Source organism: Musca domestica, unplaced genomic scaffold (genome assembly GCF_030504385.1).
Source record: "Musca domestica strain aabys unplaced genomic scaffold, Musca_domestica.polishedcontigs.V.1.1 7, whole genome shotgun sequence".
Taxonomy (NCBI): domain Eukaryota; kingdom Metazoa; phylum Arthropoda; class Insecta; order Diptera; family Muscidae; genus Musca; species Musca domestica.
The window spans coordinates 6,653,975-6,680,014 of NW_026712383.1; the positions used below are offsets into that span (position 1 = coordinate 6,653,975).

At 32.9% G+C, this 26,040-nt stretch overlaps 1 protein-coding gene across 1 annotated transcript in view; it reads left to right on the forward strand.

Annotated features, from left to right (window-relative positions):
- The first annotated feature begins 1,360 nt into the window (after window positions 1-1,360).
- The window catches only part of LOC101892624 (uncharacterized), a 277,791-nt gene continuing 253,111 nt past the window's right edge, over window positions 1,361-26,040 (forward strand). The window contains exons 1-3 of the mRNA XM_059130222.1: window positions 1,361-1,393; window positions 14,113-14,340; window positions 14,510-14,646. Coding sequence (XP_058986205.1) covers window positions 1,361-1,393; window positions 14,113-14,340; window positions 14,510-14,646 — 398 coding nt within the window. The remainder of the gene's footprint in view (window positions 1,394-14,112; window positions 14,341-14,509; window positions 14,647-26,040) is intronic.

The window sequence follows — 26,040 nt, forward strand, 5'->3', positions numbered from 1 at the left end:
CATACTTGATACGTCGCAATATTTATATCATATATATTTAGGTCCGAAACGTAATACCTTAGGCTGGCACCCATAACATGTTAAAAATTAAATTATGTTTTTCTAAAATGTGTAATTTTTGAAGTAGTTGGCTTGCGGCTTCTTTTTGGAATATCTTCCTATGAATATCTCAAATAAAGGCTATGCAAATCTAAGTTTTTCTATATTTTTTATTTGCCTTCGGCTTGGATTTAGATTTCCTCCCCCGAGCGCGTCTAATACCAGCTTTTTATTTATAATAAAAAAAATCAAATTGTACGGCTTCACTGACTTTAGGAAAGATATTGAAGCATATGAACCTTTTTAAAATATTAAGAGGTTAGCTATAATTTTATAATTGCTTCTTTTTGGGGGTTTTTATAAAAGGTATAAATGTGGGTATAAAAATGGATATGTTTCCTATATTTTTCGCAACTCAAACTTGAGTTGAGTCGACTGTTCTCAATCTTACAAATTTTTGACTAGCCGCACCTTCATTAAATTTTAATCCACATTCTATAATTCCCGGACAGTGAAGGTTATTCTTTTTCATTCCACTAATCTGTTAAATAATATTGTACTATACATTTCATAAGTACTAAAAACATTTCGTCCAAACTTGGACGTCTGGAATTTTAAAGGAAAATAATTGCCTTGATATAAACAGAAGGAGGCATGCTTTTTTATTCAATCTTTTCACATGCTAATATTTGTAAAATCCTTGGTTCTGGTAAGAAAATGTACAAACTCAAAGAAATAAATGGAGAAAGTTCCCCACTCTGTTACATTTTTTTTTTAAATTTTCGGATTAAAACTCCGTGGAATATATGCATCTTTGTTGTATAGTGTCTTCGACAATATTACGAATAATAATACAATTTTATTTTGATAAAAAAATTTAACCCTCAGCCAAGTAACCAAAATGAGCTTATTGACGCCTTTCTTAAAATATTGTTGAAACTCCCATAAAATGGGATCGTTGCAAGTTTAAATATACTTCACAATTATTTGTCATAAATTCTACTCTAGGAGCCAGTATACATTGACTTTCAAACTATTCGGAAGTTTTTTTTTTGTCAACAAAAAAATGAAAAATATTTTAAAATCAATTTTTTTGAATTTCTCATTGGATTTTGGTTTTGATAAGATTTTCCTTGGAATTTGGAGATGATGTTCGACCCTGGGCAAGAAAGCATGGGTTCCTGACAAGATATACATCCCGATAAGATTAATTATAAGATCAAGACGAAGTTAGCAATCTTAAAGCTCGTATATGATTCGTCTCGCAATGAACGTTAATCGGTCAAATTCAGCAATCTCCAAAAGGAATAACCGTAATACCATGGTCAAGAATTTGTGCAATCAAATGCAAAAGGTATGATTTCAAAAAGAAAAAAATGGTAAAAAAACGTTCTTGTAGCTACTTTTGCACTCCAATTTGCCATGCATTTCTAATAAAGTTCTCCTTCAGTTGAAATGGAATGCAATGTGGATTAAGAAGAATATGTCCCACTCGATGATGAAATATTTCAACACGAAAAATCGAAATGCTAAGGTATTTATATAACATTTTTGACTTAACGTTCCACAAAATTTCATCAATCCAACACTCTTATCGAGGAATAGGTTTCCAATATTGGGTGATTTGGATAAAAAATCCAATAATAAGAGAATTGCTTTCAAGAAATATTTAAGTGTCTTTCAGTCCTTACTTTTTCTGTGGATGGTCATGTTTTAAAGAATATTAGGGTTGTATCAGCCTGGTTCACTAGGTCCAAAAACGTATTAGTGATTTCGTACATTTCATATGACTCGTACGCATAGTTGTAGTACAAACGATCGGAGCCCAAGGAATCGAGAATTCCATTTGTGATTCGCAATATTTAAATAGTAATTTGACATTATCATTTGTTGCGTCTCTAAGTTCCCCACTTCTTTCTCAAGGAAACAGTATTGATACATGTCTTCATCCTATAACTCTGCAGTCTGAGAAAACGCTATCAGAATTGAGACCTCTTCGATATGGGTTGAAACAAAAGGCACATTGGGAATTGCCGAAAATAAACTTAGAAGTTGTTCGAAGTTATAGATGGCAGAAATGGGGTCACATGTTGCATTATTACAATAGAGATTCTGCTTGTGTAAAATGTGATGAGAACCAAGCGAGAAGCGAAGTTATCTCGCGATGGGAAATTCACAGTTTTGGTAGCAAGTTTCAAATAAAGAGGTGGTTTTAGAAATGTGTACTATAAGTGCACGAAAAATACTAAGAGTACATAGTTCGAAACTATTTAGGTTTGGGTAAATAGATAGTACTTGAAATCTGAAATTCTGGCATTAGGGTCGCTGTTCACATGTAGCCTGGACATATGGAAGCGATTGCGGAAATGTCTACTTTAATTTTTCAAAAAGTAGTGAGTGGTAATAATAAAAATCAGCACGCCTTGGGGTCGCTGTTCATGTTTCGCCTGGACATATGGTAGTGATTGCGGAAATGTGTGACTTAAATGTACGAAGAGTACTGAATGGTACTTCATTTGGTATTGGATGAAGGGGTAGAGATAAAATTCAAAAATTTTATATTTAGATTACTACTGGTATTTGTGTTTAAGATTTAGCGGGGGCTTGGAAATTCGTCCTGAATTTGTACGAAAAGTACTAAATAGCACAACATTTTGTATTGGGCAAAAGTATAGGGATGGAATCCTTAAATTTGATATTGAGGGCTCTATTAGTATCTGGAATTTATATATGAAAACTATTTTGAAAATTTATGCTATAATTGTACGAAAAGTACTGAATGGTACTATGTTTGGTATTGAGTGAATCTGTATTGAGGTATCTCTCTTGGTATCTGTTGTTGAGATATGGAATACGTACTAAATGATGGACAATTTGGCAACGGGGGAAATTACACTGTTGAGGTTTTTATAAATGGTTAAATCTATAATTGATTGAAAAGTACTAAATCTGGATAGGGTTAGAATTCTCAAATTTGCTACTGAAGTCTCTGTTAGTATCTGGGATTGAAATATGAAATTGGTTTTGGAAATGTGTACTATAATTGTATGAAAAGTACAAAGTGGTAAAAAATTGGGTCTTGGATGAAGGGATAGAGTTGAAATCCTGGAATTTTGGTATGTGGTGTTGAGATTTGGAACTGTGGACCATAATTGTTCAAAAAGTGAATGAATAAAGTTTTGGATCACTGTTAGTGTCTAGGATGAAGAGGTGAGAATTGTTTTGAATACACATAAACTAATCTGTTACTGGTATAGAGCTGAAATTCTGAAATTTCCTCTTGAGGTCACTGTTGGTTTTTTTGAGCTAACATATGGAGACGTTGAAATAGTTTTGGACATAAAATGGTTTTATTAATATGCTCTTCGGACAATTTCAAACGTTAAGACTTTTTGGTGTAAAAGATAAACATTTTCCCATTACTCCTTCTAAAATGGTAGAATCTTGAATAAAATATATAACCTTAAAAGTACGATGTATGAAGTTACGATTAGAAGATATTGTCAAAATGTAAAAATTAGCATATTGGGTACTAAACAGGCCTAACAAGAACTCTTGGAACGAATCTAAATGTTAAGGTGGACATTTCGCTGGCGAAGTAGCGAGCTCTTGCTAGTGGGTATAAATAAAATTATATATTGTGAGGCTATTTCCATTAGAAATGATTCGGAAAGGTGCAAACGTTCTTTTGTTCCTGAAAGTTCGTTTAAAATGCAATTGATATCTCATTTATATATACATTAAGGATTCAGGAGTAGATTTTAATACATTTTTTAAATTTAATACACATGCTAGAAAGGCGCTAAAGGAAATTTTTATTTTATTTTTTTAATTCCTCCCACGTTCTAAAATAACGAGAGATTTAGAAAAGAAAAAAGACTAAGATTCTTGCACTATCCGATTTGTATCTTCAATTCCCAAAAACTTTAAACCACATTAAAATTCACAAATCAAACTAAACAAAACTAATTTGTCATAAATATCCTTTTAATGTCGGAAAATGAATCAAATCAAATACCATAAAATTGCCACTAAAACAAAATAGTATTAGATTCATTCAAGCAAGAGACACATATTTGCAAAAATCTGCCATGAAAAGTTACAAAAATAAATGTTGATTACATGCGGATTATACACAGACTGGAATCCACAAAGAGTGGTATTTGTGGTAGTTTTAATAGAATTTTCCAAAAGAGAAAATTAATTCAAATCAAGTGTGACATGGCCAAAACACAAATGCACACACACACACAAACATACACTCAGAGATCAAATGAATTGAAAAGGCTGCTTTAATTAATTTAAAACTCAAATTTCGGAAATATCTTTAAAAATAAAATGAAAAGGATATAGTTTGAAATATTTCTTAGCAACAAAAATATTAATAAAATTTAATTTAAGTTTTAAAAATCGAAATATTTGTGGTGAGGTTTTTTTCTATCTTAATTATTATGTTGGTAAATTCCATAAATAATTTATTTTTCAAAATCAGTAGAAATATTCGGGTTTTCATATTGTTTTTATTTTTTCTTTATATACTTCCACACAAATAAACAAACTGCAAGAAAACAAAAATCTTCTCGAACATTTATTAATATTTAATAAGGTTTTTGGGTTAGTGGCACGAAATCTTGTGGTCCCAAAACGAAATCCACATTATCTTCGTTTCCTGTGCTTTTGTGTTAGTGGTTCCTAGATTTTTCCCATTTTCCTGCAAAGTTGTAAAAAGAAGATACAATGCTCAGGTAACAACAAGAACATCAACATCTTCATTGTTGTTGTTGTTCTTGCTGATGTCCTGTCTGTTGTCGACAAAGAACCATAAGTTTTTATATTCCACAGGGAGTTTGCCGTAACGTTGCTGTTACTAGCTTTTTACTTTGAATTGGTTGTTGCAGAAGCAGCATCCCAGTCTCTCTCTCTTTCTCTCTCTTTCCCCGCAACCCCACCCTCTTGGCATCCTTAAGTATAATAACCATTAAATGTTAAACGATAACCATGAAAATCACTAGAGTACATTACATAGTAAATATTTATGTTAGGGCACTTTTATGTTTTCTTTCTTTTTACTAGCATCGTTTTGTGGTTTTCCAGAAGAAATCCCAAACAAATCTTATATCAATTAAAATGAGAAACAGAACAGAGATACAAAAGTTGTTGAGAAAAATAAGAAAGAAAAGAAACGATTTTATAATTATCTTTTGTTAAAAAGAAACCTACTATAAGGATTAAAGCAATATGATTTCAGGAAATATCAACGCCCCGACGAAACGGCTGAAGCTAGAATCTTGAAATTTTGGGTAAGAGTTTTTGGAAATTCGTAATAATAATTCGTCGCATGGAGTGAGTGTTGGATGTACGAAAGGAATTTTGGAAATTCGCACTATAAGTGTACGAAAAGCACTAAAATGGTACGATTTCATATTATGTGATCAGTTAGAGCTAAAAATTTGAAATTTGGAATGGGAATGAAGGGTGAGGACTAGGTTAGATGTAAGGTGGTACTTTTAGAAGTGTGTTCTCATTAATACGAAAAGTACTACACGGTACTAAGTTTGGTACAATTTGAATTTGCAGGAACGGATGGAGCTGGAGTCCTTAAATTTGAAATTAACATAGGATTGGAGTATGGACGTAATTTTCAAAATTTGTACTTATGTGCCGGAACGGTACAAAATGGTACTAAATTTGCTGCAATCCCGAAATTTGGAATTAAGATTACTTTTTTAGGGTTGGGTTATGTGTACTAAATGGTACTAAATTTGGTATAAATTGGATTTGGGTGAATCTATGGAGCTGGGTAAAAGGTAAAAAGGGTACAAAATTTAGCATTGATCGTAGGGTTAGTTACATTTCTGAGTTTTGGTGTGTATGTTTGAGATATTAGGTGGTTTTGGAATTACGTACTAAAAAGTACTGAATTTGGTATTTTGGTAAGGAATTGAGTTGGATGTCTAAACTTTGAATTAGGATCACCTTTTGTGGGAATTGGTTGATATATATATATATACTAAAAAGTACGGATGTTGCGAAGGATAAACAAACTAAAGTGTTTTTCGAAATTTTAAGAATATGTGTACCAGAAGTACTAAAGTGCACTAAATTTGGTACCATTTGAAATTATATAAACGGATAGAGAGAAAACCTTGAAATTTGATATGAGAATCAAGTGTAAAAACCAGTAAAGAAAAATTTAAAGTCGGGCGGGCCGACTTTATGATACCCTACACCACTTTGCTAATTTAGTAGAGCTCCGCATAACAGTTTTTGGGAGAATTTAATCATACACGCTATGATTATAATTATAATTTAAAGTTCAAAGGACTAAATTTGCCGAATCATTTGTATCTTTTAAATTCGGACTTGTATTGCCCTTTTTGGTGCACAATTAATTTGAAATCGGATAAAGATATATATGGGAGCTATAGCTATATCTGAACCGATCTTCACCAAATTTGACATACTAGTTTCTACTTTCAGTTCCGTCGCAAGTGCCGAATTCCACCCCATTTGGACAAATATTAGACGTTTGGTGCACAATAAAAGGTAAATCGGACTAAGTTATATATGGGAGCTATATCCAAATATGAACCGATCTCGATAACATTTAGCAAAGGTATTTCTGAGCGGCATTTGATATATTTCCCCAAATATTGTTGTTGCAGAGTGCATATTACGGCTGCGGGGGACAAAAATAACAAATCGGATGAACAATATATATGGGAGCTATAGCTATATCTGAACCGATTTCGATCAAATTTGGCATACTTATTTTCAGGCCTAATTTGGGTGTATGTGCAAAATTCCATACTATTCGGGCTGATATTTACGTTTGGTGCACATAAAAAGCAAATCGGACGAAGATATATATGGGAGCTATATCTAAATTTTGGCCGATTATCTCCAATTTCAATAGGGTTCGTTCTTGGGCCAAACAAAAGATCTGTGCAAATTTCATCTGCATCGGGCTATAAATGCGACCTATACTTTGTTTACAAAAATACATGGACAGACGGACGGACGGACGGACATGCATAAATCGACTCAGAATGTGATTCTATGCAGATCATCAAAAGGAACTATGGGTCTATCTCGTTTCCTTTTGCCTGTTACAAACAAATGCACAAAGACATAATACCCTGACCACCTTGTGGTGTAGGGTATAAATAGTGTTGATATAAGGAGGTGATTTTCTTATATGTGGCATAGTGCTTGAAATCTCAAATTTGGCATTAGGGTTGATTAAGGGTTGGGAAATGGAAATTATTTATCCAATTTATAACTTAATATTAATATATTGTGGCCATTTACGTTCGGTTTGAGGTAAACAATTTTCTTAACGAAAATTCAGTTAATAAAAATTCCTTTTTCCGCATACGAAGTACAAGGCACTTTTTATTCTTTTATAAGTAATTTTAAGCATTACTTGAAAAAACAACGTTAGATTACCGACTCATTATATATAGGTATTATAAACCTAAGAAATCGTAATATTTTTACCGAATTTCAATCTAGTCAATTTCACAAATATAGTCAAACATTTCAAAAAGAATATAGTACGTTGATTGGGCGCCATATTGGTTGGAACATGGTATTTCCCGGCACATTCTTCCATTGATTAATAATGGGGGTTTTCTTATCAATTTTTGATAATTGTAACTACTTACATATTAATGTCCTGACCCCTTACTTTGACAAGGATGTGTACGTCCGATTTGGTCACTAATAAAAATAATAATGTAGTATCCCTTACGAACTTCAAATACCAAATTAGAGAAAATTCCGAGGAATAATGTCGCTAAATTGGTCAAAATAGAGAATATCGAAAGGTACCGTTATATGGGGGCTATACGAAGACGTGGATCTGCACAGAATTTTCATAAAAAAAATTTGTACATAGGTACCTAGTTTATTCTGAGATTTTAGGCATCAAATCGAAAAATTCCGAGAAAAAGTGATCAAAAAAATTAAAAAATATTTTCAGTTTCTTTTTTCGGAACATGAATGCAGTATTATTTTGGAATACACTTAAAATATGGATTTATTTTATTTTTTCTGAAATTGTATGAAAAATATTTTTGTCTTTGACGTCATTCTTCTAGAATGATGATTTGTTACAGATATTTGCATAAACTCACACAAAGTACGGATTTAGCCTTAAAATGTGTTTAGGTAGGATTTAGACTTTTGGCATCTTCTTAGACCTATATGTTATGGCAAACAATTTTGTAGAATATTTTAACTTGCATCGATTTCGTTTAAAACGATTTTTCAACCACATTTAAAGAAAACGACCAAAAAGACCCATACATAACACAAGGTTTAGAATTTGAGACTTGGCGACGACAAACAAAAAAATCGATGAGCTGTTGATGTAGGTTTTCAACCATTTAAAAAATTACCAAAAATACCTTTTTATAACTCACTTGAGGGTTCGAATCAATCTGATCCCGTATTGTTGTCAGGAATATTACAAAAGAAAATATGTACATAAAATATAAGGTTTCTAAGGAATCTTAATCCAAAAAATTCAAATTCGGATTTTTCAAAAATTACTTGAAAGACTTCCATTTCAAAAATTGTTTGATAGTGACATTTAAACTGAATAGACGAGCTTTTACTTTAAAAATATCCCTGAAGATGATTTCTGGAGGAAATCGAAATATTGGATCAATAAAAATCGAAAAATTCAAAAATGAAAAACACAGATTTTTAATGACCTTAAGCCAAGCAATTAACTAAATAAGTAATATTGGTGTTTTATTTTATTTATTATTATTATTATTATTATTATTATTATTATTATTATTATTATTATTATTATTATTATTATTATTATTATTATTATTATTATTATTATTATTATTATTATTATTATTATTATTATTATTATTTTTTTTTTTTTTTTTTTTTTTTTTTTTTTTTTTTTGAAAATTGTTTGTAAGCCTTCGTACCCAAAATCGTAATTTGTTCACTAAAATATTCTTGGTCTAGAACTGTAGAATTCCTTTAAAATAAATTTTTAATAATTTTTTTTTTAGAAACCTTTATAGAGACCATCCTGATCGAATATTGAGAATTTTTATGTGTTCTTCTTGGTTGCATACCTGAACAAATATCGTGGATTCTTTAAGAAATATTTTAAAGGACCTTCTGACAAACAAATTGGATTTATGATATTTTTAAAGGCATCTGGGAAAGATGTACAAAGTTTCGATTTTTTTGGAGTTTCTCTAAGCTAAAATCGCGATTTTTTGTGTATGTTCTTGGTAGGCCGGAAACTAAACAAAACTTAATCTAATAATTAAAAAAAAAAAACAATAAAAAAGCTGTAAGTTCAGCCGGGCCGTACTTTGAATAACCTCCACCATTTGGAACGAATTTGGCAATTCTAAAAAACAATAAAAAATCAGTAATAATCTAGCAAAAATCATCAAAATACCGAATATCGGGAGGTACCGTTATATGGGGGTATACGAAGACGTGGATCTGCACAGACAATTTTCTGTCATAAGCTGTTGTATCCATTACGACCTTCAAATACTAAATTTGAAACAATTCAGATGAGTAATGTCGCTAAAATCATCAAAATACCGAATATTGGGAGGTGCCGTTATATGAGGTCTATACCAAAACGTGGACGTACATGGCCCATTTTAAATACCAGACATAACGTATATTTGAATAAATTTTTATCAATCTACTTCAATTCGTTCGGAAGCTAGAGTGATTTCCACAGATGGATAGACGGACAGACGGTCGGTCAATGTCCGACCATCGCTAAATCGATATAGAATTTTATTCTGATCAAGAATATATATACTTTGTGGTGTCTAAAATGTATATATCGAGGTGTTACAAACGGAATGACAAACTTAATATACCCTCCATACTATGGTGGAGGGCATACAAAATTTTTTGAAGGGGGAGTACCTGCCCGCTCTATTTAGGTTACTTGGCGATGAAAACAATCACATAGACTAAATACGTTTCCTCTTGAAAATTAAATAAATAATAATTTTGTTGAACAGTGTTATTTGGAACATTTTAGGTCGATCAAGTCTATCATGCTGTTCGCTCACCTATGTGGCTCTTACGCACTGTAACTCTGGAAAAGATGTTTGTTCGATTTAAAATTTTCAATTCGATTTTTTATTCATATTTTGTTTGATATTCCGTTTGTATCGCTTTGAAATATTCATTTTAGACCTTACAATTTAGCCTTGTCCGTCCATCTGTTTATCTGTCCGTCGGTGGAAATCACTAGAGCTTCCGAACGAAATGAAGCAGGTTTTTAATATTTGCAAATGACTATTCATATAGATTCATCCGATACCACCTCTGATATTCGTTTTTATACCCTCCATCATAGTATGAAGGGTTTATTGAGTTTGCCATTCTGTTTGTAACACCCCGAAATATACATTTTAGACCCAACAAAGTATATATATTCTTGATCAGCATAAAATACTATGTCGATTTAGCAATGCCCGTCCGTTTGTCCGTCTATCCGTCTGTCCGTCTGTCAGTCTGTGGAAATCACTCTAGCTTCCGAACGAAATGTATTATGTCTGCAGGACTTTTAGTATTGAAAATGGGCCATGTAGGTCCACGTCTTCGTATAGCCCCCTTATAACGGTACCTCCCGATATTCGATATTTTGATGATTTTAGCGACATTATTTACCGGAATTATTTAAAAATTGGTATTTGAAGTTCGTAATAGATACTACAACCTATGACAGAAAATTGTCTGTGTAGATCCACGTCTTCGTATAGCTCCCATATAACGGTACCTCCCGATAATTTTTAGATTTTCACTTGTTTTTTTAGAAAATCACTTGAAGGATTTCCCTTCCAAAAATTTTGTATTTTTAATAAAAAGTTGTTGTTGGACCTTTCCACCAAAAATCGTTATTTCTTTAATAAAAATTGGCTTGTTGTTAAGATCGTGGAATTTTTATAAAGACTTATTGCAGGTTTTTTGCCCAAAAAAATCCTGGATTTTTAAGAAACATTTTTAGAGGGCTCTCTTATCGGAAAATGAAACTTTTAAAGACATTTTCTTGAAAGCATACCTAAAATAAATATCTTAGATTCTTTAAGAAATATTTTGAAAGCCCATTTGAGACAAATAGCGGAATTGGATTTTCTTGGAGGCTCCCCGAGCCAAAATCGTCAATTTTTTTTTAAGTGTTCATGGTAGGCCGGAAACAAAGAAATCTTAATTTAAAATTAAAAAAAAATGATCTCTTTGCGATGTAATCTTTCAACATGCCAAGTATAGTCCCCATATGACCGTAACTCCTCGTCGGTATTTTAAGGATTTTAACTAATTTTTATTGTAACAGCATTATATTAAACTTAGTGTTTGGAATTCGTAATAGGCGCAGACTCATTTGGCAGATAATTGGCAATAAAGCTTCAAGTTTTGTATAGTCCATATAACTGTACATCCCATTATTCCGTATTTTGATGATTTCAACAGAATTATCTCGAATTCGGTATTTTCCTAATACGCAACGCCCCCTCTGACAAATAATTCACGTTTTCATATTCGGAATTTCTAAATTTACAGCAGCATTTTAACGGACTTCAATTAGCAATTTGTTTCAAAATGGCGGAGGATTTTAAAGGTCAAGCCCGACCAAAGTAGGCTGTTTATACCCTACACCACAAGGTGGTCAGGGTATTATGTCTTTGTGCATTTGTTTGTAACAGGCAGAAGGAAACGAGATAGACCCATAGTTCCTTTTGATGATCTGCATAGAATCACATTCTGAGTCGATTTATGCATGTCCGTCCGTCCGTCCGTCTGTCCGTCCGTCCATGTATTATTGTAAACAAAGTACAGGTAGCATTTATTGCCGGATCCAGATGAAATTTTGCAAAGATCTTTTGTTTGGCCCAAGGACGATCCCTATTGCAATTGGAGATAATCGGTCAAAATTTAGATATAGCTCCCATATATATCTTCGTCCGATTTGCCTTTTATTGTGCACCAAACGTGTAATATCAGCCCGAATTGTATGGAATTTTGCACGTACGATCAGATTGGATTTGTTACTTTTGTCCTCCGCAGCCGTAATATGCACTCTGTAACAACAATATTTGGGGAAATATATCAAATGCAGCTGACAAATACCTTTGCTAAATTTTATCCAGATAGTTTCAGATTTGGATATAGCTCCCATTTATAACTTCGTCCGATTTACATTTTATTGTGCACCAAACGTCTAATATTTAGCACATACGACCGAATTGAGTCTAGAAGCTAGTGTGTCAAATTTGGTGAAGATCGGTTAAGATATAGCTATAGCTCCCATATATATTGTTCATCCGATTTGTTATTTTTGTCCACCGCCGCCGTAATATGCACTCTGCAACAACAATATTTGGGGAAATATATCAAATACAGCTCAGAAATACATTTGCTAAATTTTATCGAGATCGGTTCAGATTTGGATATAGCTCCCATATATAACTTCGTCCGATTTACCTTTTATTGTGCACCAAACGTCTAATATTTGTCCAAATGGGATGGAATTTGGCACGTACGATCATATTGGACCTGAAAATAAGTATGCCAAATTTGATCGAAATCGGTTCAGATATAGCTAAAGCTCTCATATATACTGTTCATCCGATTTGTCATATTTGTTACCCACAGCCGCAATATGCACTCCGTAACAATGATATTCAGGGAAATATATCAAATACAGCTCAGAAATATATTTGCCAAATTTTATCGAGATCAGTTCAGATTTGGATATAGCTCCCATATATATCTTTATTCGATTTCAAATTAATTGTGCACCAAATGGGCAATACAATTCCGAATTTAAAAGATACAAATGCTTCAGCATATTTAGTCCTTTGAACTTTTAATTAATTATATATCATGGCGTGTATGATTGAATTCTCCCATAAAAACTTTTAATTGTTATGTGGAGCTCTACTTAATTAACAAAGTGGTGTAGGGTATCATAAGGTCGGCCCCGCCCGACTTTAAGACTTTCTTTACTGGTTTTTACTTGTTTTTATTAATCTTTACTCGAAGATGAATCCCATTTGTGCTCTGATACACTCACAAAACTCAAAAAAAAAAGAACTGCAAAAGGATTAATATTGCATTTGAAAAATAAATATTTCTACATACCACCCAGAAAGGGGGAGGTAGATATTGAGTTTAATTTTTTCAAGTTCCTTATTCGAGGATAATCCTTTTGCCTAATTTTCATAATAGATAAATATTTAGATTAATTTAATAGTTAGAGTAATTCAATATTTTTATATTACCAATTTCCTTTCTGTCTGCCAAACATAAATACTTTGCGGCATTTCATATATATTTTAACTGTCTGCTCTAGTTATTTTCATTTTCTTGAAAAGCGACAACAACAAAGTTAATAAATCGAATTTATGTTGTTTTGCTGTAATGAATATTTTCTGTGTGACCCAATTTTCTACTCCTTGCCGTTTGACATGCGAATAAATTCATTGAATTTGTCGTTTTATGTTATCGGTTTCATGCTTTTTTAGTATCTTTCACTCTCTATCTCTGTGGTGGTGGTGGTGATGGTGTATCGATGTTATTGACGCCAATATTTATTATATGATATGCAATGAAACAGCAAATGTTGTGGGGATTGAAGTCGAGAATGCGAGAATTGAATTTAATCAGTAGAATGAAAATAATCGAAAAATATCACAAAAGTATGGGAAGTAGGAAAAATACAATAAAAGGCATTTTAAAACACTGAAATACTTGTTTTATATCTTCGATAAAATTATTAAGCTAAGCATGTAGGCCGTTTTTTGGCATTACACACCTCCTTCTGATCTTCCGGATTTCAAAGGTTTGGGTCGTTATTATAGGAATTATGACATTTTGAGACCCTTTTAGTTAAGTTTTAATGGTACCAACGGATTTATACCCCAGTAACCATAAACTGTGGGGAATAACTCATTCTAATATGGGGTATGACCATAGATATATGACGTATACTTAATATTAATAACACCCCCATGTAAAATACTAAATCCATTTCTTTCCCCTTTTTTCTCGTTACAGCTCTCCCGTGTTCTACGCAATTTCAATATTACAAAAATAAGTGATTTGGAATTAATATCGAATAGCACTGATCGCCTCGATATAACATTTCATTTCTTTGGCGTTAAGGGTGATTCGAATCGGATACGTGAAGCCATTACACGCATGGTGGAAAGGGGGCGTATCGGTAATATAACATTGGTTTCCAACTATCATCTATTCGATGAAAATCCTCCCCTAAATCTCTTGGTAAGTGGTTTGGCGTTGCAATAAAAATACAAAATAATAAAAATAAATTTAAATCGAGTTTTGAAAAACTATTTGTGATTTATATTCTCTCGATGTGTGTGCGTGCGTGCGTGCGTTTCGTTTCATTTGTTCTACTTTGTTGTTTCTTTCTTTCCTTTTTCGCATCTAGGATTTATCTGTCAATCAGAAACAAATAATACGTGAAGATAGTCAATTCATATTGTCGTGTACAGCTCAAGGATCGGCACGTATGCAATTCCGCTGGTATAAGGATGGTGTTGTTGTCAATGCCACCAAGGCAACCAGGTAAGTGATGGCTTTATTCGTTGGGATTATTGTTGGAAGGTTTTGGAAAAAACAAAGTTGGTGGGAATTTAGTGGTTTATGTACGTTGGGAAATTTAGAGGGATTTGTTTAAGAAGAGTGCTTGACTTTTTGAATCTATGGAAAAAATAACATGTTTTTAAGGACATATGCTTAGAATTCATTAAAATAGTTTTAATATGTGTTTGAAAACTGCCTTTGACTGAGAGTCGTATTTTCTTAATTTAAAATTTAGGGTATTACTAGAAAGTGCACGCAACTTCGTCAGCAAAAAGTCCTCCTTAAAATTTTAGATTCGTTCCTACAATTCTTATTAGGAATTTTTATTTTTAAAAAAGTACAATTTGTTCGCTTTGAGAAAACTTTTTAACAACATTTACTAAATCTCTAGAATTTTAAAGGTTTGTATTCAAGATTTTCCTTTCTTGGAAATAATAAGAAAATGTTTGCCTTTTTCATCTTTCATTTTGCAGGATATTAGTAAAACCATGGCAAAATAGATCCACATCCAATGTTTATGACCAAAATTATTTTAACATCTCAATATGTAAATGTTCAATATCAAAGTGACCTCAATATCAAATTTCAGCTGTAATCCTTCAATCCATTTAGTACGCATATTCAAAACAATCCACATCCCTCCATCTAAGACACCAACAGTGATCCAAATTTAGTTCCATTTAGTACTTTTTGAAAATTTATAATACGCATTTCCAAAATCATCACCAGATCTCAACACCAGATACCTACAGAGCCATCTATATCTAATTTCATGATTTTCACTCTATTCCTTTACCCCATGACAAATTTAGTACTTTTCGTACGATAATAGTACTCTTTTGCAAAACGAGGGATATCAAAAGAGATATCAAATCACCCCATATTTAAACCACAGACAACAATAGAGTCCCTCAATATCAAATTTGAGAATTTCATCTGAATTCCTTCATACTTCCAAACCCACCTCTAAATACCAAATGACGCCTCAATATCAAATTTTAGGATTTCAGCCCTATCCCTTCACCCAATACCAAGTTTAGTACCATTTGGTACTTTTGTGATGAACATTTCCAAAACCACCTTCATATCTCAATCCCAGATACCGAGACACCGAGACACTATCAAATTCCGCGATTCCATCTCTATCCCTTCACCCAATGCCCAATTTAACGCCAATTAGTACTTTTCGACCAATTTTAGTACACACCTCCAAAACCAAATCAAATTTTACGATTGTAGTTACATTTTTTCTATTTTTGATTCCTACTTCTTGAAATAGCAAATATATTACCATTTAGTACTTTTCTTACAATTATAATACACATTTCCAAAATCACCACCAAATCTTAATACTACCTACCAACAGAGAACTCAGTATAAAATTCGAGGATTCCATCTGAATTTCTTCACCTAATAACAAATATTGTACCCTTCATTACTTTTCGCATAATTTTGCTAAAGTTTTCCAAAACCGCCTGCATAGGTACAGGATGCACATGAACAGCGACCCAAATACCAAATTTCAGACTGCAAACACCATTTATTCACCCAATATAAAATTGTAACAAATTTAGTACTATTTAATATTTTTCGTGCACTTGTAGTAACATTTTCAAAACTTCTTTTTTGTCACAATCCTACCACAAGATTTCAAAATTCCAGCCTCATTCGTTGACCCTTGGCCAAACTGTCCCACATTTAGTACCATGTAGTACTTTCCGTACAAATATAAGACACATTACCAAACCACCGCCAAGTACAGATATAATCAGTAGTCTATATATCGAATTTCAGAATATTATCTCTATCCATTCACCCAGTACCACAACTTAGTACTTTTTAGTACTATTCGTACAATTATTTTCCATTTCCAAAAACTTCTACATATCTTAACTCCAGATATCAACAGAGACCTCAATATCAAATTTGAGGATTCCCGCCCCATTCCTTTAACCAATGCCAAATTAAGTACCATTTAGTATTTTTCGTACAAATATAGGACACATTACCAAACCATCGCCAAATCTCAAATACAGGTACCATCAGTAATCTAAATCTCAAATTTGAGAATTTTATTGCTATGCATTCACCCAATATCAAATATTGTACTATTCAGTACTATTCGTACATTATTAGAACAAATTTCCTAAACCACCTCCATATGTCGAGGCTACACATAAACAGTGACGCTTATACCAAATTTCAGATTTCACTCAAAATCACATTGTACAAAATTTGGTACTATTTAGTACTTTTCGTGCGCTTATAGTCTACATTTTCAAAAAACTATCTCTTTATCACAAACCCACCACTCAACAGGGACCCCAATTCCATTATTTCATTTTACCAGCTTCCCCCGTTCACCCAAAAAGGAATTGCAACAAGTTTAGTACCATTGTGTATAGTTCCCATATTTTGTTCACCATTTTTAAAACTAACTCCTTACATCAACCCCATTTCCAAGAATTTATACTCAATTTCAAAAATTTACCACTATCCGCTCACATAATTCCAAGGGGTACCAAATTTAGTGCATTTTAGTGCTATCGGTACACGTATTGTAAGAATTTCCATAAAACCCTAGATAGTTCGTCTATTCCACACAACATCAGAGACTCTCACATCAAAATTCTGATTTCCAACTTTACTCCTTCCCCAAATACCAAGCTAAAAACTATTTAGTACTTTTTATACTTTTTAGTACTTATTTCCAAATGGCCCGACCAAATCGCAAAAGAGGTGATTCATGTGCCAAATTTTTTGACTTGCAAATTAAATTCCTTATCCAAATTCCAAAATTTAGTACTTTTTAGTTTTTATTCCCAAAACCACCTTGAAATCTCTACCCTACACACTGAAAGTGATTCAAAAACCAAATTTAGTACTATTTAGTACCTTTCACATGCTTCTTAAGAGCATTTCCAAACCCAACTCTTTATCTCAACCCTACCAACCAGCAGAGACCCCAAAATTAAAATTTTAAATTACCAGATCAATCCGTTCAGTTATAACTAAAGTGTACAAAAATAAGTACCATTTAGAACTGCTTTTACACTTAGTACATATTTCTAAAAACACCTACTTACATCAATCTCATTACCACGAATTGATTCTCATACCAATTTTTTAGATTTTACCAGTATCTTTTCATATAATTCCAAAATGTTTCAAATTTAGTGCATTCTGGTCATGTTTTTTGTAGAATTCCCATAAAACCCTTTAGTTTTGCCTATTCTACACAACATCAAAGATTCTCACTCCAAATTTCAGATATCCTGCTCTACTCCTTGCCCAAATATAAAAGTTTATATTATGTAGTACTTTTCGTACTTCTAGTACGTATTTCTAAATCCACCACCATGTATCAACCAAATCGCATAAAAGCTAATCCTAATGGAAATCAATCCCTTATCCAAACAACAAATTTAGTAGCACTTAGTACTTTTTAGTAGTTATTTTAAAAACCACCTCCAAATGTCAAGCCTACGAAGTAACAGTGATCTTAATGTAAAATTTCAGATTTTAACCAGTATCCGTTCACGCCATACCAAATTCAGTACCATTTAGTGTCTTTTTTACGCTTGCTGAACGCATTTCCAATCCCAACCCTTTATTTTAACCCTATCCACAATTAGAGGCCCAATACCAACATATTAGATTTCCATATCAATCCATTTAACCAAAACCAAATTGTACCAAATTGAGTGCCATTTAGTACAGTTCTTACATTTTTTACACATTTCCAAATACAAATCCTAACATTAACCCGATTTCAAACAATTGATTCTTATATGAAATTTGAAGATTTTACCACAATCCGTTCACAGAATCCAAAATGATACCAAATGTAGTGAATTTTAGTAATTTTACTAAAGCCACTCTTAGAGTTTCGAAAAATCTTTTGGTTTGTCGATTCTACACAACATTAACAACTCTCACTCCAAATTTCCCATTTGCAGCTCTATTCCTTGCCCAAACACCAAAGTTAATACTATTTCGTACTTTTTAATATGTATTTCCAAATCTGCCGCCATGCGTCAACCAATCCGCACCAAAGGTTATCATAATACCAAATTTAGTACATTTTAGTACTTATATCAAATGTCAACCCTACCCAATAACTGTTATCCTTATGTCAAATTTCAGATTTTAAGCAGTATCAGCCCATGCAATACCAAACATAGTACTATTTAGTACTTTTTGTCCGTTTGCACCAATGGTGATCCTAATGCCAAATTTTAGACTTCTAACTCAATCTCTTTTTTAAATACCAAATTTAGTACCAATTAGTACTTTGTAGTAAGTATTTTCGAAACTACCTCCAAATCTCAACCCTACACACTAACAGTGATCCTAATGCCAAAATTAAGATTTCAAGCAATATCTGTTCACGCAATACCTAATTTATTACCATTTCGTATCTTTCGTACGCTTGCTGAAGGCATTTCCAAACCAAACTCTTTATTCAAACCCTACCCACCAGCGGAGACTGCAATATTCAAATTTTAAATTTTCAGATCAATCCTTTGTTACATTTAGTTGACATTTCTAAAATTACGTCCTTACATCAACCCCATTTTAAACAATTGATTCTCATATCAAATTTCAAAATGTTACGTTCACATAATTAAAAATGGTACCAAATCAAGTGTAATTTAGTGATTTTGGTACATGTGCTGCTAGAATATCAAAAAGTAAATTTGTTAGCGTATACTACACAACATCAAAGAATCTCACTCCAAATTTCAGATTTCCAGCTCTATTCCTTTCCCAAATTCCTAAGATATTACTATTTAGTACGTATTTCCAAATACGCCGGTATGTATCAACTAAATCGAATAAAAGGTAATCCTACTGTCAACTTTTAGGCTTCCAACACAATCTCTTATTCACATACCAAATTTAGTGCAATTTTGTACTCATTTTCAAAACCACCTACAAATTTCAACCCTATACACTTACAGTGATCCTAATGCCAAATTTCAGATTTCAAGCGGTGGTCGTTCGCGCAATACCAAAATTTAGTACAATTAGAGGCCCAATACCAACATATTAGATTTCTATATCAATCCGTTCAACCACAACCAAATTGTACCAAATTGAGTACCATTTAGTACAGTTCTTACATTTTTTAAACATTTCCAAATGCAAATCCTAACATTAACCCGATTTCTAACAATTGATTCTTATACGAAATTTGAAGATTTTACCACAATCTTTTCACAGAATCCAAAATGATACCAAATGTAATGCATTTTAGTACTTTTGGTACACGTTTTGTTTAAATTTCGAAAAATCCTTCAGTTTGTCTAACCTACACAACATTAAAGTGTCCCATTCTAAATCTCAGATTTCCAGCTCTTTTTCTTGCCCAAACATCAAAGCTAATACTATTTAGTACTTTTCGTACTTTTTAGAACGTATTTCCAAATTTCCCGCCATGTATCAACAAAACCTTACCTTAGAATTCCAACTCAATCCCTTACCCCAATAACAAAATTTAGTACTTTTTAGTACCTATTTTCAAAACCAACACCAATTCTCAACCCTTAAAATTTCAAGCTGTATCCGCCCACGCAATATCAAATATGGTACCATTTAGTAGTTTTCGTCTGTTTGCACCAATGGTGACCCCGATGCCAAATTTTAGACTTATAACTCAATCCTTTACCCAAATATCAAATTTAGTATCGTTTAGTACTTTTTAGTCCGTATTTCCAGAACCACTTTTAATTCTCAACACTACCCACTAACAGTGATCTTAATGCCAAATTCCATATTTCAACAAGTATCCGTTCATGCAATACCAAATTTAGTACCATTTAGTAGCTTTCCTACGTTTGCTGATCACATTACTAAACCCAACTCTTTATCTTAATCCTACAAAACAGTAGAGATCCAAATACCCACATTATTAATTTCCATATCAATTCGTTCAACACAAACCAAATTGTACACTTTTCTAAAAACACGTACTTATATCGACGCTACTTCCCAATTTAATTTTCGTACAAACATGTCACAAATGGTTAGCTGTATCCGTTCACAATATACCAAGAGGTACGACATTTATAGCTTTTTAGTAATTATATTACACTTCTGGTCCGAATTTCCAAAAAATCCAGCAAAAATCCCTTACCCACCAACAGTGCAAATTTTAAGATTCTAGCTTCAGCCTTTTCATTTTTTGCGGCTCATTGAATCAAACCACCTTTTTAACTACATAGACTCTAAATGTCCTCAGACAGATTTCGTTCAATGATATCTAATGTCCTGAACCGCTATTTAGATGCAACTCATTTTAGCCTCTGAAGGTTGAGGCTATAATAGCATTAAATCATAAAATACCGTTTAAAACATCTTCCTTTATTTAAAAAGCTTTCAACATTTAATATAAACAACTTATAAATTATTTCACACACACACACATATATGTGCACTCGCCACTTATGCTGCAACCCATTCATTCATTTCTTAAACATGCATCTTATGAATAACAAATTCAATTTTATTTTAAACAACTTCTAATCTTTTTCAACCTTGTCTTGTCTTTCTTTTTTCTTCATCGTCTTTTTTTTTGTTGCCTTGTGCTGGAGTTCTTCCAACTTCAATCGTTTATATTTGCATTCATAATCAGACATATGTTGAAGAAAAAAAAAACGGACTGACCAAACATTGATTCCTTATGGCAAACAATAATGTTGAAAACAAAGAGAACAAAAAAGAAAAAAAAAAAAACAGAAAAAATAAAATTGCAAAATAAAGAAGAAGAAGAACCTCAGAAAATGTCTTAACACAAATTGCATCAAGTGCACGAAGAATCGAACATATTGTTCAAACTTCAATAAGCTTTAAGTAAGCGGCAATAACTGAATTTCTTCATACTCGACTAAACACACAGATTGAAAATGTAAAAGGCAAAACGAAGAATGCTTAACGAAAATTGAAAGGAAGGCAGGAAGAGAACATTTAAAATTATTTTCTAGTGAAAATTTGCTGATATCTTTAAAGAAAGTTGTCTTTATTAAAAACCTTTAAAGAAAGCCTTAAAGACGGGCGGGTCGACTTTATGATAACCTACACCACTTTGCTAATTTAGTAGAGCTTCGCATAACAATTAAAAGTTTTTTATGGGAGAATTATATATTATATGATTATAATTTAAAGTTAAAAGCTCATTTGCATCCTTTAAATTCGAACATGTATTGCCCATTTGGTGTACAATTAATTTGAAATCGGAAAAAATATATATGGGAGCTATATCCAAATCGGAACCGATCTCGATAAAATTTGGCAAAGATATTTCTGAGCTGTTTTTGATATATTTCCCTGAATATCGTTGTTACGGAGTGCATACTACGGCTGTGGGTAACAAATATGACAAATCGGATGAACAGTATATATGGGAGCTGTAGCTATATCTGAACCGATCTTCACCAAATTTGAAATACTAGCTTCTAGACTCAATTCGGTCATAAGTGCCAAATTCCATCCCATTTGGATAAATATTAGACGTTTGGTGCACAATAAAAGGTAAATCGGACGAAGTTATATATGGGAGCTATATCCAAATCTGAACCGATCTCGATAAAATTTAGCAAATGTATTTCTGAGCTGTATTTGATATATTACCCTAAATATTGTTGTTACAGGAGGACAAAAATAACAAATCGGATGAACAATATATATATCTGAACCGATTTCGATCAAATTTGGCATACTTATTTTCAGGTCCAATCTGATCGTACGTGCAAAATTCCATACTTTTCGGACTGATATTACACGTTTGGTGCACAATAAAAGGCAAATCGGACAAAGATACATATGGGAGCTATATCAAAATTTTGACCGATTATCTCCAATTTCAATAGGGTTCGTCCTCGGGCCAAACAAATGATTTGTGCAAAATTGCATCTGGATAGGGCAATAAATGCGAACTGTACTTTGTTTACACAAATACATGGACAGAAGAACGGACGGACATGAATAAATCGACTCAGAATGTGATTCTATGCAGATCATCAAAAGAAACTATGGGTGTATCTCGTTTCCTTTTGCCTGTTACAAACAAATTCACAAAGACATAATACCCTGACCACCTTGTGGTGTAGGGTATAAATATACTTTAATACCCTTCACCATTCTATGGAGGGTACATTTACTTTGTCATTCTGTTTGTAACTCCTCCATATATTTATAATAGACCCTACGTAAAATTCCAAGACGATCTAGCGAAGTCCGTCGGTTTGTCGGTTTGTCTGTCCGTCTGTCTATCGGTTGTAATCACGCTATCTTTGGAACGAATTGCGATAGAAGGCTAATGTATAGTTCACAAGTTTTCGTATAGCCCATATATAACGGTACCTCCCGATATTCGGCATTTTCATGATTTTAGCTACATTATTTACCGAAATTATTTCAAATTTCGTATTTGAAGTTTGTAATGGGTGCTACAGTCTCTGACAAAAATTTTATATATGCAGGTCCACGTCTTCGTATAGCTCCCATATGACGGTTCCTCCAAATACTCATTATTACTTATTCACCGGAATTGTAACAAAAACAGTATATGATAAAAAAAATCGTATGAAGGTTCACGTTTTCCTATGTCTCCCATATATCGGTACATCCCGGTATTCGGTATTTTGATAATTTTGGTGACATTATTCACCGGAATTATTTCAAATTTGGTATTTGAAGTTCGTAATTGGTACTACAGCCTATGACAAAAAAATCGTAAGCAGGTCCACGTCTTCATATAGTTTCCATATAACAGTTTTTATTTAAGTGGTAGTTTCCGGAAGTTTTTGAAAATTTTCAAGTTACTTCCAAATGGTGGAGGGTGTTAAAAGTTCGACGGGCCGCTTTTAGCTGCTTTTTTATTTGTTTGATTTTCTTTGACATAACTCCCATTTTTATACCCTCCACCATACATAGTATGGAGGGTATATTAAGTTTGTCACTCCATTTGTAACTCAAAAAAAAAAAAAAAAAACACTGTAGACCCAACAAAGTATATATATTCTTGATCAGCGTAAAATTCTAAGACGATTTAGCATTTTCCGTCTGTTGTAATCTCGCTACAGTCAAAACGAATAAGGATAGGGATCTTAAATTTTGCACAGATCTCTCTTTTGTCTGCAGGCAAGTCAAGTTCGAAGGTGGGCTATATCGATTCACGACATCGTATAGCTCCCATATAACGGTACCCCCAATATTCGGTATTTTAATTATTATACCCTCATCCATATGGCAACAGAGGGTATATATAATTTGCTACGGTCAAAACGTGCCTAGTCGAAATAATGGTCTTTGGACCAAATCGGTTTCAGAACATTTGGAGTCGATCTACCAATGTCCGACCGTCCGTCCGTCTGTCTATCTGGCTGGTGCGCACGATAACTCTCGAAGGTAGTATCCGATTTTATTCAAACTTGGTACATCGTAATATTTTTTGTCAAACTTAGATCTAGTTCGGAGATGAGCAATATCGGCCCACTCCTTCTGGTACCTCCCACACAAAATGTCAAGATTTTCAAAGAAAATAATTTATTGCACAGAAAGAGAAAGGATAATTCGATTTTGCTCGAACTTGGTGAATCCTCATATTTTCATCAGTGCTAGGTCACGTGTGAAAATGAACAATATCAGTCCACTCCATCAGGGACCTCCCCCACAAAGGGTTAAAATTGTGAATAATTAAAGCTCGTATAAATTGTGATGTAAGAGTCCGATAGTCTTCAAATTCCACACATCCCAATAATTTTATTAGCCCAATGTCTGGTGCAAAAACAGAATGTATCGGTCCACTCCTTCTGGTACCTTCCCCACAAAAGGTCATATATTTCAAAAAATATTTTTTGCACAAAAAGAGAAACGATAATCCGATTTTGCTCGAACTTTGCAAATCCTCATATTTTCATCAATGAAAGGTTATGTGCGAAAATGGACAATATCGGTCCACTCCATCAAGTACCTCCCCCACAAAGGGCCAAAATTTTGAATAATTACAACTCTTATAAAATGTGATATAAGAGTCCGATTGTCTTCAAATTTCACACATTTCAATATTATTATAAACTCAAGATCTGGTGTTAACATGGGATGTATCGGTCCATTCCTTCTAGTATCTCAACCACATTTTTTTCAACCGAATTGTCTGAAATTCTTCACAAGGAGTTCTTTGTGAGTACTTTACCCCTATACAGAGCCTTTTCTATATAGGTCCACAATATCGTATATCCCCCCATATATCGGCACCTTCCGATATTTGGTAATTTAAAAATTTTAACAGAAATTTTAATGGATTTTATTTCTTTGACAATTTTTAATCCGTTTCAAATAGTCGAGGGTATTCAAAGTTCGGCCCGGCCGAACTTACTGCTTTTTTACTTGTTTTAATATAGTCCTCCTTGAAGTGATATCATGCACTCTATAGCAATGTTGTTTGGTGTAACATATTAAAATGTCTACGTCAAATTTGGTGAAAATCGATTCAGAATTGGATTTGCCTCCTATAAATTAGTTCCCTCTGAAACACAACTATAACTGCTCTAAAGCCAACTCTTGAGAGGTGGTATGATCTACTTCAAATAAATTCTTTCGTTACGGGAGCTCTACTAAATATGCATAGTGGTGTAGGGTATCATATAGTCGACCCCGCTTAATATACATTTCTCAAGGCCACATCCTTATATCCACTATACTTCCCCAACTTAATTCCTATACCAAATGTCAAGATTTTAGCTCTCTCCCATCACATAATTCCAAATGGTACCAAAAATATAATACTTTTTAGTTCTTTAGTATAAATTCGATTTTCTTTCCTTTTGGTACAACTGTGCTACACCCCATAAGCGACCCTCATTCCAAATTTCAGAACTCTGGATCTCTCCGAATTTATTAAATTTTTAGTACCTTTTAGCACTTTAGCTCGAATTTCCGAAAAGACAGCCCTACGCTACTCCTACACATTTAAATTTCGTGTATCCCAATATTTATTCATTTCTCTTTTTTTTAATTCTTGTCAAAAAAAAAATTATAGATTTTTTTAACTTTTTGTCAGTCGTTTGTTGTTCAGATTACATACTTATCTCCCAAACTGACACTTCTTAACTTGATTATAGTGATTTTTTTTAAGTTTTTTATGGATCCCTTCGTAAAATAGTACAAACAACACACCATTTCAAATTGATTCCTTTGAATTTATTTGGAAAATACTTCAACTACATAACGAAATACTTTCACCAATACAAATACAACATGTTTAAGGGTGCTTTAAATTGGTGGCATTTTATTAGGAAAATAACAATTATTTAATTAGCTCCGTAAAACATGGTAATTTATGACTCAATATTTTGTTTTTTTTTTTTTTCA